Below are 16,370 nucleotides of genomic sequence, written 5' to 3' on the forward strand. Positions count from 1 at the left end.
ACTGACCCACATATTTTGATCACATTTCCTGCCAAATATGTAAAATAATTATAATGACCTTTGGATTAAAGGAGACTGAAAAGCATAAGTGTTGAGTCATCAATACACTTTGGTTTAAGTTTTAAAATAGATTTGAAATATTTTTAATGATCTTGAAATGTGTAAAAACAGTTCTCTGCTGTTATCCTGTCTGTGCAGAGTGAATGCAAAGTACATCAACCACGCTAAAATTGGAACAGGAATAACAGGGCTGAAAATAATTACCAAACAGAGGATTTATACATCTCATTGTCAGTTTCTTTCATATACAAACAATAACAAAGTAAACAGAATTATTTACAAAATACTTTTCCATCAAATTATGTACGGAAATCAAAATGATCAGCCAAAGATAATGGTGCACACAACTGCATAGACAGTTCTTACTGTATGTTAATCCTGTAACAAACAGCTATCATGGCTATCACTAGAAAAAGAATGTAGCCTCTCAATTGAAATGCTAAGCTGCTCTAGTCTGTCCATAAGACGCTGCATATTTTCCTGTCCAGCGCGTAGTCCCTCATCACTTAGTGGTTGGAAAAGTTCTTGCTGTGCACCTAAATCAAAATGTAAACGGGCAAGTTGTTCCTGTTGTTCCCTGATGCCTGTCATCTGCTCCATGCTACAGTCCTTTCCTATAACAAAAAATAACAACAATAAGACTATAAGCTCATTCAGATCAATACAGTTACTGAATTTATACTATGAATCTGCTTATTCTAAACATAGATTATTTTAATGAGGCTGAAAACTGCTGACTAAATTTCAAACAAACCTTTAGTGAGGAAAAGAAAATCATTTTCTGTGAACAGTAAGAACACAAACCATCATTTATGTTCATTAAAGGCAGATCTATCTATGCTTTATTTTATTTGATTCAATGCAATTATTCTGTCGCCATTCACACTGGAAAACAGTGTATACATTACTACATCTTTTAATTTTGTCAAGAAGACTGTTTTTCTACTATAAGTTTATATTTGTATTTCATGAACTACGCTGGAAACGAATTTCACTACTTCAGATTGCCAACTTTGCAGATAGTAATCAACATTTCAAATCAATCATGAAAACCTCAAAAGGACTAAAAAGAACAAACCCTCTTTATCACTCTGTAAACACAAAGAGAAAAAAATTCCACACATGAACCTACGATCATGTTTGTGCTATATCTTCCAGTTTCTCTGTAAATCACACCTTTAAGTAATTTAATTCCAATACAGAAGATTAATTTCATCTAGACAGTAAGATCAATATAACTACCATGAAATAAGAGGCAGAAGGGAAGTTTCATAATCTTTCCTCTCCCTTCCACTGACAAGAGCTTTCATCACAATCAGTTTGCAAATTGTGACTCAATACAGACACCCACCATTACAATTGATGTGAAATAATTATATTCAGCAAAAAGACTGCTGTCTATTAAACAAGAAACATTATTACAGGATATGAATCAAGACATCATCAGACTGCATACATTTCAGCAAACACAACACACTATGCAATTCACAATGAGGAGATGCTACCAGTAGCAAAACTAGTTCGTATATAGCCTGGTAGGAATTGTGAATAGATGTTTCACATTGTTTGCCAATAGCACAGTTGCAAACATGCACACTTAATTAGAAAATTGATCTTCAACATAACCAAATGTAATTTACTGTAATGATCACAAATAAATTAAACTTTGTTTTATTGCAGCATCTGTAATCAAACAACTTAAATTGGAAAGAACACATAGAAAATGTTGTGGGGAAGGCTAACCAAAGGCTGTGTTTTATTGGCAGGACAGACCTACTAAGGAGACTGCCTACACTACACTTGTCCATCCTCTTTTAGAATACTGCTGCGCGGTGTGAGATCCTTACCAGGTAGCACTGATGGAGTACATCGAAAAAGTTCAAAGAAAGGTAGCACATTTTGTATTATTGCGAAATATGGGAGAGAGTGTCACCGAAATGATGCAGGATTTGGGCTGGAAATCATTAAAAGAATGGTGCTTTTCATTGTGACGAAATCTTCTCACGAAATTCCAATCACCAACTTTCTCCTCTGAATGCGAAAATATTTTGTTGACACCGACCTACATAGTGCGGAACAATCACCATGATAAAATAAGGGAAATCAGAGTTCGTATGGATAGATATAGGTGTTCATTTTTTCCGCGCACTATACGAGATTGGAATAATAGAGAATTGTGAAGGTGGTTCGATGAACCCTCTGCCAGGCACTTAAATGTGATTTGCAGAGTATCCATGTAGATGTAGATGTAATCAATTCATAAAGGAAAGCACTCACAAAGCTCATCTGGTTGATTCTCTAATAGCGTTTACCAGTGACAGACCCTACAAAGTTGCCTAAATATAAGAAATAAATGTGTGACATCTTCCAGCACATCTATATCATTATGTATTATTACTATTCATCATCATTAATTTTATTTAGATTTAGTGTCTTGATTTGCCTTATTCCAATTACAGCTTCAACTTCACCATATTATGTCCTCTTTAACCTCTTCACTGCCACCTTCATCTCACATGCTGCAGCTTTAACAATGTTAGGGTCTTTAGATTGAGAAATGAAGGCTTCTAAAAACTGAACAATGTTTCCTACACTTGTAGTTCAGGTGAACTAAAAATTATTCACGGCATTCAACAACTTCTATTACAAGTTTATAGGAGTTGTAGAGTGAACGTAGTAGATAAGGTTTTGATGAAGAATCTATGTGCAGAAATTTACTGTTTCCATGGGAAATAATTTTGAAGTTCGAATTACTTTCACATCTCTTGGTTCACGGTGCACACACAGCAGAGACAGTGAGCTCCAACATGAGTGCTTTACAGGAGCTGCTCCATGTGGCAACACTCCTATTCATAGCACAATGTGTTTCTGCGAGCATGCTTTCATACACACAGTCCACAAACCTTCATGTGCATTTGTGGAGCACCACAGTCAACCCTCCTATTTGCGAACGTACCAGTTTCTTGCAGCCACTGTTGTAGTCAGATGAAAACGGTATATGGCGGACTCAGGCAATCAACAAAATGTTCTCGATACATGCATTGTGCAGCTTCACCATTACTTACTGTACCATGAAATAGAAAAATTTGAAAGTGATACGAACTTCCAACTTATTTTAGTACTTATCAAAACTTTAATACAAGTCCGATCTACAACCCATAGAAGGCTGTAAAAGAAATTTTGGAACACACTGTATGTATCACCAAAATCTTTCTAATTATAACCACTAATCCGTGGCTTATGACTGGAACAATGGAGGTGGAGCAGAAAACATACTCTTTACACTATATGAAATGTAGTTTCCAACTATTCTAAAGAATGCAGAGTATAAAACATCGTTCTGATAACCACTTAGCTGAATAAAGAGAACCGACAGCATCTCACCGGTTTTCAAACTAAAGCACAGCTGGGGAAAAAAAGGAGAAAGGATAAAAAAAGCTCACACAACTCTCTCAGGTCTAGTGGGAATCATTGCTAGTGCTACTTCCACAGTTCGTGGAAGATGTAAGTGCTGCATCTCCAAGTAGTATTACAAGCCTCCTTATGAAACAAGTAACTGAGATGCCATTCACGCTGGGAAGTCTTGTCTCAGATAATTCCAATGTGATTAGGTTATATACATTGGATATTTGTAATGCCTGTAGCGGAAAAGGTCACCGATTTTTCCTAACTGTTCAGTGCCAGTAAACGAATATATCAGTCAAGAATTTTTTCCTCTGTAGTAACACTGAAACATGTAAATGGCACATTCCTTTACTGGTTCCAAAAGGAGAGCCTTATTATCTCACTCTACATGCAACGATAATGTTCCATCATATTAAGTTTTATTTTGCCTTTGAGAAGTAGGTCTCTTCCTTGAGAAGAGAATAAGTACCAAGACACCGCATTTAATTCTCTCTCTCTCTCTCTCTCTCTCTCTCTCTCTCTCTCTCTCTCTCTCTCACACACACACACACACACACACACACACACACACACACACACACACACACACACACACATTCATTTGAACTGAAAATTGGTCAGAAACATTTGATTATATTGACTGAGATGATAATACCAACAAACAAAACATGTTCAACAACATGCTTAGGAGGATTTCTCAGTATTTACCACACTGACCACTTTAACCCTTGTCCACTATGTGGAATTACTTGTCGTAATGAAGTGTATTTAACAGATGCTCTATTGGTGTTCATGGTCTGAAGTATCTTCTTGTCTGCTTTGCAGCATTGTTTCCATTCATTGCTCTGCTACCACCATAAATTTGGAACGGAAACTGGTCAGTGAAATGTAAACCTTTTGTTGAGCAAATGCTTGTAACAAAAGTTACATAGTGGGGGGACTGATGTACCTTCACTCACGACATGTGTGATTTCAGACTTCATCCATACAGTTCACAGGGCAATTATAGAGGCAACCTTGATCAGTCCCTTTGCATGCTCTGGTGAGCCACCAAAGAAACTGTACTCTTTTAGCAATCACAAATGAGTGCTTGGTCTATTCTGTAACCTGTGTTACTGTTGTCCACTCAAGGTGTTCAGTGCTGCCCACAAACTGTACTCTACTGCATCTTATATGTTTCTTTATAAAGTACTACATTCCGTAAATCATGTTTGTTCCTGCTGTAGCAAACTTGGTGACAAGTGAGGGTTATGTTTTCTACGCATTTTAGTCTCAGTGCTAAGTCACCTGACAAACATCTCGATGGAAGAAATACTTCAATGTATCAATGCCCAGCAGCAAGCTTTCGTGGAACAGCAGCAGGCCCTCGCCACCACTCTAAATCAAATGGCATCTGTGTGTTTGTGGCAAGTTACTCTCCTGTCAGTGCAACTGCTGCGCTTTTCAGCATTCTATGAATAGGCTGAAGATTGGAAATCCTACGAAACACGGTTACGCCAACATTTCCAGGTTTTTCGTGTGGATGATGCAAATCCGTGAAGGGCTTTCTTTCTTTCCTGGCTTTTGCTGTGCATTTATCGTTTGTGCCAACTTGTGCCTTTGAAGAACCAGCCAGCTTATCATTTGATGAAATCTGCAAGCATCTGTCAACCTATTACTGTGACAGAACACGTCATTGTGACACATGTAGAATTTTACTGTTTCATATTTCATATTTATTTACCTGTAGACAACTGTTGTGTTGTATAGGCATCGTCAGATGGTTATACAAATGGTTATACGTAAGGTCAGTATTTACATAGTTATACAGAATGTGGTACAAATGATTACACAAAAGTTAACATATGGTATATGATTATACAACAGATCAGTATGGTTGTATGACATAAATTACAGTTTCTTTGATCACAATCACATTTATAATAATAGAGAATCATATTTTTTCATTATGTAGGAATTCATTTATGCTATAGAATGCTCTCTCTTTCAACCATGTCTCTACCACCATTTTAAATCTATTCTCATGCAATTCCCTCGTTCCATGTGATGCATTGTTGTAAAATGTTTTGCCAGCATGTAAAAAATTATTTTGGATTTTACTCAAACGTGTCCAAAGAATGTCTAATAAGTTCCTATTTCTGGTTTCATACAAGTGCACATCTGACCTGCTTTCATACATGTGGGCATTCTCTTTGGCATGCATAAGTGCTTTAAGTATGTATAGACAGGGAACTGTAAGAATTTTGTGCTCAATGAAGTACTGTCTGCAAGAAGTTAAATTGCTCACACCAAAACTACATCTAATGGCTTTCTTCTGCCAGATGAAAACATCTTTTGCCCCAGCAGAGTTTCCCCAAAGTAGTATTCCATAATGCAGATGAGTATGAAAAAAGGCATGGTATGCCATAAGTATGCACTCCTTGTTGTCAGAAATGCCCAAACCAATCTTACAACATCTGGGCTGCAGACTTACACAGGTTGAAGCATCATCATAAATTTGTCACTAGTACCCACCACGAATCCTACACTGATCACATGGTGCATGATGATATTATTGGTCTGGTCCTGGATAGGGAAGTCCATGAAAAAGCACTTCAATGTGAGAATGTGCTTAATATAGCACCGTCATTTCAAGTGTCACGGGCCACAGGCAATCAGATTGCTGCATGGGAGGAGGTATCAGTAGGCACACTGCAAGTGTTCAGATGACAGGGAAGTCATTGCAGCAGTACAACCTTTGACTCAGCGTCACATGAGGGAGTGTCTGTTACATTCACAGCAGCAACAGGACACGTCACAGCAGTGGCCTTGTGCCCCCCTCTTGCCTTGCCCATACTGCTTTGTCCAACACGAGCATGCTGCATGCCCTGAGTGTTGAGCGGTTTGCAATAAATGTTGAAAGAAAGGCCACATTGCATTGGTGTGTAACTCCTCTTCAAATGTGGCCAACACAGTACAACCATCGTACATAAACTGTATCTCTACAATGACTGTCTTCCCAAACAAACTGTTTATTGGCTTGCATGTGTTCAATAAACCACTGAAAATGCAAGTGGACATGGGAGCAGCAGTGACTTTAGTAAATGCACAAACAAACGTGGACTTCGACTCCCCTATCCTCACACAGATTTAACGGAAGTTGGTTAGCTACAGTAAACAGCAAATTCAAATTCTAGGTCAGTTCTCTGCTCCTGTCTCTTACATATTTGTTGTTCACCGTCTCTCGTTCCTTGTCAAGGATCATTCCCATACCACAGACCTGTTAGGGTTAGATGCGTTGAATGCTTTCAGTTTCTCCATAGCCAGTGAGATAAATTTAGTGTCAGATCAAGTTCCATATCAGCAACTGGAGTCCCCCTGCTCTGAGTTTTCATGTCCATTTTCCCCTGGGCTCCATTATGCTACCGGTATTCAGGCTCACATTACCACAAAAGAGTCCACCCGCCCTCGGTTTTTCAGTGCTACAGATGCCTGTTGCGCTGCATGATTCTGTCAGAGTGAATTAGACCATTTGAATGTCAATCAATATCATTCAATGTATTTCTTCCAGTGAATGGGCTACACCAATGGTCATCGTTAAGAAGCTGATGGGTAAGCTTCACCTCTGCAGTGACACCAGTGCCACGATTAATGCACAGTTCATGATACATACACTTTGCTCTGCCCTGACGAGTTGCTTGCAGAACCGTCAGGCGGCCACCACTTTTCCAATATTAATTTGTTAGATTTGTACCTCCAGCTTACTGTGGATGAGGCTACTAGGCACCTTCTCATTGTCAATACACCTTTTGGCCTATACCAATATCAACACTTGCCTTTTGGTGTTTCTAGTGCATCCACTACTGTTTCAGTGTTTTTTACGACAGCTGACAGCCTCTGTAGCAGGCTGCATCAATTATCTCGACAATATCGTTGTTTCGGGTTCTTCCACTGAAGATAACTAAGCAATCTCTGATCATTGTTTTCTGTTTTGCAGGTCTCAAGTGCAATTTTGCCAAATCTCAATTTTTTCAACCACCAATTGAGTAACTAGGTTTTGAGGTTCCTCACACAGGGATCAAGCTGTTTCGTCATCATGCCAACGCGATTGTGGCTTTGCCATGGCCGACCTCTGGTAAGGAATTGCAGGCGTTTCCAGGTAAAGTTGCACACTACCATAAGTTTTTACTAGAAGCATCCACCGTTGCTCAGCCCCTGCATGCACTTTTGCGTAAAAATATGCCTTTTTTCTGATCCCCAGCCTGTAACTGAGCATTTGCTTTCCTTAAATCTAAGCTTCAGTCTGACCCATGTCTGGTCACTTTTCAGCCGGGTCACCATCTCGTGTTGGCTACAGATGCCTCTCAGCATGGTCTTCACATGGTGTTGGTGCACAAATACACAGACGTATCTGAAGGACAAATTGCTTACACCTCTAAGGCTTTAGCTCCCACTCAACAGCAGTATTCCGAGACTGAGGAGGCGGCTTTAGTGACTGTTTGCCCTCAAAAAATTTCACGTCTTCTTGTATGGTTGTAAGTTCCATTTAATCGTACGGACAATCCAGCACATTATTTGCAGAAACAGGCTCTCTTCCTCTCCCGTTATCATTATCAGATCCATACCAGTCAATGGCACAACACGCCAACAGTGATGCCTTATCTCGCCTTCCAATAGGGCTGGACTCGGCGTTCACTCAGGATGAGTTGCTTTGTTTCTATTTATATATTGAGAACCAGAATGCAGTCAATGGTTTTTCCATCACTAGTGCCACGATAGCATCATGCTATACTTAGTCAGTCCTCTTGTGCAGTACGGTTGGCCACAGAAACCCATGGGCCATGCATCAGATCCCTTGTGTAATTCCTTCTCCCTTCAGCACCACCTCTCTGTGTTTGACAAAGTTCTTTAGTTTGCTAAAGAGGACGCTGCTCCTTGGGTTGTGATTCCTGCTTCCTTATGCCGTAATGTACTGTGGCCTCTGTACGTTGTCACTGGGGGACCTCTCACACCAAAGCTTTGGCCTGTTGGCATGTGTATTGGCCAGGCATAGATGAGGACGTTACATGGCTTAGCACTGCTTGAACTCATTACATTAAGTTCATCAACAGGCAGCCCTGAAGGCATCTTTTTCCCCTCTGGTCAATGCCGCAGTGCCTACGGGAGCATTTGCATTTTGATTTTGCTGAGCCCTTTCTGTATCAGTATCGGCTCATTGTAGTGGACGCCTATTCCAAGTTTCCCTATGTGGCACACTGTCAGTCCATGTCTACGGCGATCACTATTTCAGTCCTAAGATTTTTTCAAATTTTGTTTTTCTGTCAGACATTTTGTATCATTGGGCAAGTGATCCAAAATTTTTCTTGCAGCACTGTGCAAAACTTTTTGTGCTAAAGACAACCTTAATGTGGAGCAATGAATGTCATTTTTCCTTCTCGTATTGTAATTATGTACATCATTGTTCCTTTTGGACAGTAGCATATTATTCACAACAAACTTCAGGGAATAAATATACTGTGAAGCAATAGTCAGAAAGCTCGACTCAAACAGATGTTTACAAGATGATCATGGGTAAACACCACATATTCTTACAACACATTTTTCCACAATGAAGATTTCCTTTCTTGAAGATGAGGCGCCCCAGAACAATATTCCATGTGACATTATTGAATGAAAAGATGCAAAATATATCAACTTACCGATTTGTCTCTCACCAAGGTTTTTAATGATCCTAAGTGCAAATGTGGCTGATCTAAGTTGTTTTAGAAGTTCCAAAACTTGCTTTGTCCAATTTAAATTTTCACCAATACTGACACCTAAGAATTTTGAAGTTTCCACCTTATTTATTACTTCCTTATCATTGGTGTAGTAACCCTAGATATGCAGAACTGAATATGTTGTTATGCAGAACTGAATATGTTGTATCTTTTTTAAAATTGAGGGTGAAACCAATAGCAAAACCCTTGAGCAGGCACACCTTTGTATAAAATGCACCAGCCACAAGTAACTTTTCTTATACTGTCCCATTGTTGCTTTAACTCTGCAAACCCATACCTATTCCTTCATTATTGCTTCTGCTAATCCACTGCTAAGTTGTGCTGTCATACGTCCGCATGAGCAGCAGTAATATAACATAAACTGCATGCTAGGTGAGGAAAAATGTAGGATTTACGCAAGAAAATGACCCAGATTCTGAGCTAGTGGCACAATCCGACAATGAGGCTGTTGTATATGAGATAATTAGCAATCTAATAAGCAGCTGGGTGTGACCTGATGCAACTGTGCTGTTTAATGCTTCCAGTGTGCCATTACCGTGGGGTAAGACTTTTACAAGGCATCAGAGTGACATAATGAAAGCTTATGTTGTTATTTTTTAATTAAACAGTGATTTAGCTCATATAATGTAAGTTTATTTTACCACTGATTAGTTACACTATGACTAAACTGCAATTTTGCTCATTCATGTTTATCTCAATAACATGAAGACAGCTATTCTTTGAACGCATACGAAGTGTGTCGCACACCCACTCATGTTACAAAAAGCGGCACCAGGTTAAGAACATTGTTTATCATTTCTTCTGTTTCTGTATGTAAGTTTAGATTAATTGCAATAATAGTGTCATCTGCAAAAGGAACCAGTTCTACCTCATGATTTCTCCCCAGTCATAATTACGTCCCCGAACTATATTGATTTAACTACTAAGTACAATTTTCTGCATTTTTCTGGTTAGATATGATTGTCCACTGATTGGATATACCATCAATCCCACAAAACTTCAATTTGTCTACGAGAATGCTGTGATTCACACTGTCAAATGTCTTAGATAGGTCGGAGAAAATACCAAACAGCATTGTTTTCTTATTTAATGCCTGTAAAATTTGGCGAGTGGACAGGTAAATGACATTCTCAGTAGAGCAGCTCTTCTTAAATGCACACTGTGATTTGCTGAGAATATTACTATACTATCTGCAACACACAACCTCCTCAAAGGCTGTGGAAAATAATGTCAACAGTGAAGCAGGTCAGCAGTTTTGACATCTTTGCTATGGAAAACTGTCTCGAGTTTGTGATGCATCACATATTTCAGCTAAACCTGGCTTATTATTTGGGAACAAATCTCTATTACTCTACTGGAAACACACCCAAACCAGATGAGCTTTCATTTTTGAAACATGTAAAAGTTTCTTAATTTCAGAAAGAGAAGTTGGTGATACATTCATACGACTGAATTTTATGAGCATTACTTTTTCCACACACTGCTGTGATTTCTCTCTTGAGCTGTTTGTCCCTATGCTTTGTACTATATTTAAGAACTAACTACTAAATATATTTGCTACCTGCAACTCATTATTTGTAGCCCTTCCATTCCATTCTGTAGTGATGTTATCTTGTTCTGTGGCTGGTTGCCCTGTCTCTCATTTCACTACATTCCATATAGCCTTAAAACTGTTGTTGGGATTACTGGTTTCTGACATTATGTGCATGTTCCTTGATTTTTAGTACCTTTTCTTAGTAATTTTTGTAGTGAGCAACTCCTGCAGGATCTTTTCTTGTTCTTGCCGGCAGATACATTTTCCTTTTACTTTCACTAGATACTTTAATCCCTCTAGTGCTTCATAGTTTTTTTACATGGTTGTTTAATATCTTTTCTGATTAGCTTATGCGAAAAGCTATTTTCAAATAATGACATTAATTTATCATGGAATAGATTAAATTTTATGTTAGCATTTGGTTCTTCATAAATTTTATTCCAACCATCACCCGTAAACTATTCTTAAAAACATTTTTCCTGGAGTCATAAATTATTCTAGCTGATTTCCAATGAGAATTATCGATCCTGTAAGGCACTGTCTTATTTATCCCAATTGTGCACCATGATCAGAGAGAGCATTTGTTACTGGGTAAACAGTTATTTTCCTGCTTTGAGCTCCACTCAAGAAAATATCATACGGTAGGATCCTACTGTCTACGTTGGAAAGTTAATTACTGAGATTAAATTGCAGGATCCAAATAATGTTTCCTGAGCATTTTTCCTATCAGAACCATTTAGAAAATCTAAAACAGAGTTACTAAAGACTAGTAACTGCTTGCTGCTGTCCAACAGATGGCTCAGTAAGGAATCTATATTCCTCATAAATGTGACGGACATTCAACAAGTAATGCAAGACTTTTTCTTCTGAAAGCAGGTTGGTTATATTCAGGATTCCAATACATCATATGATTCCCTACCCTTTTGAATACGAAATCCTGTTTTTCAATATAATCTCTGTTCAATGTGACAAACCTATGCAACCTAACTGGGAGGGCATGTATACCCGTGCGATACCAGTCTACTGGTCGACATCAGAGCCAATGTCTTGCCGCAGCAATAACCACCACCATCACCATAATACTGATTTGTAATGCCTTGTAATGTGCAAACAATTCTGCACTGATTGTCCTTCGCTGATCTTTATGAACTTCTGTTAGCTGGAGAGGAATCCCGTGGGCACACAACTTTTGAGTACAACTGGTGGACGAGTGTGTCAGCACTACCAAAAGAGATGTCCGGCTGAGCAGTGAGGTGTTTATTTGTGATCTGTTGGTCACTTGGAATGACAGTATATGCACATTCCAGCATTGCAGGAGTCACAGGTGTGGTTACGTGGTGCTTAGATAGACATCCTGTGCTCATCTCTAAACTTTCTGAACAGCAAGAAGCTCTTCAATCCTCTAACATTTTCATGTGATAAGCTAACCTTACTTTTTTGCGCACACTTAAGTATTTTGTAAGGCTCATCTGTTATTTTTAGTTCTATCAAAACAGAGATCTTTCACATCTAGGGATACTTCACCAACAATTAAGTAAAACATATGGTGAGGAAATAATAAATAGGCTGGAAACTTCAAATTCTTAGGTTCCCATATTGATGGGAATTTAAACTGGAAAAACCACATTCTGGAACTTATAAAACAACTGAATTCAGCCACATTTGCTCTTACCGGGTGACAATTACTGAATTATATGGAGAAAAAAAAAAAGACCATAACAGCTTAAAAACTATGGCAAGCATGCACTTTATTCAACATTTAAACGTCACTACAGATACTCAAATTTAGGTTATGACATGTTCAATATGCCTACCATCACTGGCGCAATGGTGTAGTGCAGACGAATAGAAAATTCTGTAAGACCTGCTGAAGTGTTGGGACATCAATGCTATTGATGACCTCCTGAAAGGCTGTTTTCAGCTCAGTAATGGTTTTGGGGTTATTGCTGTACACCTTGTCTTTAATATAGCCCCACAAAAAAGGTGTCACATGTGTTCAGATCTGGAGACTATGGCGGCCAATCGAGGCCCATGCCATGTGGTCCCAAAGTGCTCTTCCAGGACATCAAACACTCTCCTGCTCCAATTCGGTAGAGCTCCGTCTTCCATGAACAACATCCTGTCGAAATCAGAGTCACTTTGGGTAATGGGAATGAAATCATCTTCCAAGACCTTCACGTACCATTTAGTAGTCACCGTACCATCAAGGAATATCGCACCAATTATTCCTTGACTGGACATTGCACACCACAGAGTCACCCGTTGAGGGTGAAGAAACTTCTCAATCGTGAAATGAGGATTCTCAGTCCTCCAAATGTGTCAATTTTGCTTTTTGATAATCCCATCCAAATAAACGTGGGCTTCGTCACTAAACCGAACGACACATGCACATACTAATTCCCATCATGCCGTGTGACCAATCGTGCAGTTTGAACATCCTAAAGCAAACCATTCACAAGTCCTGACGATTTTATTTCATAAAGCTCAATAACTGTCACCCTATACAATCATTGCAAATCGGGGGGAGAGACGAATCAATAAGTTGACATATTTTGTATACTTGCATTCAATAATGTGATATGGAATAGTGTTATGATGTAACTCATCTTTAAGAAAGAAAGTCTTCATTGCACAAAAGCGTGCTATAAGAATAATGTGTGGTGTTCACCCACAATCACCTTATAGACATCTGTTTAAGAAGTTGGGCACTCTGACTACTGCTTCACAGTATACTTATTGCCCCACAAAGTTTGTTGTAAATAATATACTGCGCTTCAAAAGGAACAATGATATATATAATTACAATACCAGAAGGAAAACTGACATTCATTGCTCCATGTTAAGGTTATCTTGAACACAAAAGGTGTGCACAATGTTCCGGTGTAAAGTTAAGCGCCAGCATGCCAGTTGGGAATGTTATACCAGAGAGGACTGAGAGACGACGACAGCCAATTGCACACTGACTAACCCCTCTCCAGGACAACAACGCAATGGCAGCACCATCTACACAAAGAGGACATACACATTGCGCTGCCTGGCCACAGCCCCAGTTCTGCGAGTTCTAGATCAGCGTCAAGACATGTAACTCCAATAGAAGCATTCACTGTATTACTTCTCTTGTATTACAAATTGTATATACTGAAGAGATTTCTTGTTTGTCTGTCACTCTTTGTTCATGACACATCTGTATTTCTCAAAGTTACATTGCCATTTATTTTCTGTAAATAAAATTAATACAATTTGCTTGAATTGTTGTCTTGCGATCCAAGAAAGCAGATTTCCTAGGCACCCCACATTTGACGAGTAGGCAGGATACAGCACACAATGATGCAACAATTTTTTTTTTTTTTCTCTCTTACCCAATGATATAAAATGTCTGACAGACAGCAAAATAAAATTTGGAAACTAAGTGAAAAAGTTTCTCCTGGACAACACCTCCCATTCCATAAAAGAATTTCTATTACTGCAACATTAAAAGATGGGGTTGGAATTACCAACTCATATCTGTATTTTTTTTTAAATTAAAGAACTTATAAATGTTCAGCATGTAGCCATACTTACAATTTTTTTGTGATGTGAGTGTAAAATGACTGGTCCCACATCTCTACGATTTATCATGGAACATGAAGCTAACTAACCAATCAACCAAAATCTTCCTACAAATTCCTTATGTCTTCTGTCAGTTGGCTAAGGATGGCACTTGGCTTCACAACACTTGTGACCTGGTACCCTGTTCCTAATTAGTCCTGTACCATGTGGCCTACACACCTTCCATGGCTACTACCTGGCAGTACCTTTTCTTCCTACTCTCCTTTGAAACTGACCTTTACTTAGTTTCTTTGCTAGAAGTCTGCTGCACCTTACAATAATCTACTGCTGGATGAGGCTATTCATGACTTACTCCAGATACCATGTCAAATTTATTCTATAGCTCCAAAACAGATGAAGTTGAAGAGCTCTTCTCTTTTCATCCATTACTTGTTATCTTTACCCAGTTTCTCTGATCTCTTAATCCCCCCTCAACCCATATAATTCAAATTTCTCATACTCTAATTCAGCCTGAACGCCACAAAGCTTTGTCTCTTGTTCAGTGGTTCTCTTGTCTTTCTTGTAGAGTCTACTGGAAAGACACGAGAATCACTGAACAGGAGGTGTGTGCCACACACAGTATAGTTTGATGAAGATATAATTATGAATTTAAAAAATTATCCAAAAATTGCTTACTGGTTATAGTATCAGATTTACAGACCTGGAATAATTCACATCGTAAAACCAATTCTGCATTTTACATTGTTCTGCTTGTACATGTACTATTTACCCATGTATAAGATGACCCTAAAGACAAGACCCCCCCCCCCCCCCCTATTTTTAAGACGCTCCTGGGGAAAATTTCATTTTTTTAACAAGTTCTAACTAATCAAAATCACAAACTTTTATTGATGCAAAGTATCTGCCTAATCAGTTAATATTAACATATTCTAAATTTATGGCATTTGTTGATTGTCTACATTTTGATAATACAAATAGATACCAAATAAACTAAACGAAATTGTTTGCATTAATTTTTATCTTCACAGCCTTTTTTGTTTTCTTAAACTGTTGGCTGTGGTATCACTACTTTTGATCATCATCCGAACAGTACAGCTGTGAAAGTTGTATCTTCATTGTCATAGATATTTGGCTGTTTCTTCTAAATATGTTTCAATTTCTCAGGCTGTGGTTATGGAGGGACCCAAGAACACAACTTTTTTTCTGAACTCATAGCCTATTTCCCTTCTATAATGACCTGAGAATGTTACAATGTCTCTTGCTTCCAAACATGTTGTCTGTCTGCTGCACTGACATTGGCTGCTTAGAAACGAGCAGCTGACACATCCCCTTTCACTCCCATCGTACCTCATGGTGAGCATCAACAATGTTGTTGCATGAAACACTTAGTAAATCATTGGGTCATCTAGATTTTTAGCATCTCCTGCAGAAATGTATGCCATTTTTTTTTTTTTTTTTTTTAATTAAATGGGAGGCAAAATTTTTCCCACGTTACTCTAATATGTGAACACCAAGTGAATTTCTCATTTGCAACACTGGTAAATCATTACAACTTCTCATAATAAGATAAAATACTGACTTGGGTTCAAAATCAAGTACTGGTTTTTGAAGGACAAGATGTTTGCTTTTGAATGTTACTTTCAGTTAAACAGCAGTATTAATGTATGTATGCAATATCCATACACATATGAGAACTTTTATCGCAAACCTGTGTAAATACAACAGAAGTTTGTAAGTTGATAGAATTTTATTTCATTTCCTCTGGTGTTTTACAAAATTGTCAATTTTAAAGCAGAGCTTTAGATTGTTGTAGTCATTAGTGCAATTAAATATGAGAAATTATGAACTAACACCCTGAGTCAAATGTCACAATTGTTCAATCGAGGTCAATACTGTATCGGGCGTTTCGGTATATTGGGAAGTCTCGAGCCTATTCCAATGCAAACATTGTTTGCTAAGCCCCACCCTTCACGATCGTTCAAAATAAATTCGTACGAAATCTCAACAGGCAAAGCTTCACCTGTAAATGTAAGATGACATCTATACTCATCTATTAAACAATGTAA

The 16,370-nt window shown here is 38.4% G+C and overlaps 1 protein-coding gene across 7 annotated transcripts in view; it reads right to left on the reverse strand.

The window, feature by feature from the left end:
* Positions 1-270: 270 nt before the first annotated feature.
* The window catches only part of LOC124721264 (coiled-coil domain-containing protein 28B), a 49,364-nt gene continuing 33,264 nt past the window's right edge, over positions 271-16,370 (reverse strand). For 5 of the 7 annotated variants that reach the window (XM_047246144.1, XM_047246143.1, XM_047246146.1 and 2 more), the window contains exon 6: positions 271-674. In XM_047246144.1, coding sequence (XP_047102100.1) covers positions 433-674 — 242 coding nt within the window. In that variant the 3' untranslated portion in view covers positions 271-432. The remainder of the gene's footprint in view (positions 675-16,370) is intronic. The other 2 variants (XM_047246148.1, XM_047246147.1) reach the window with 1 other exon arrangement.

Source organism: Schistocerca piceifrons, chromosome X (assembly GCF_021461385.2).
Source record: "Schistocerca piceifrons isolate TAMUIC-IGC-003096 chromosome X, iqSchPice1.1, whole genome shotgun sequence".
NCBI classification, from domain to species: Eukaryota; Metazoa; Arthropoda; class Insecta; order Orthoptera; family Acrididae; genus Schistocerca; species Schistocerca piceifrons.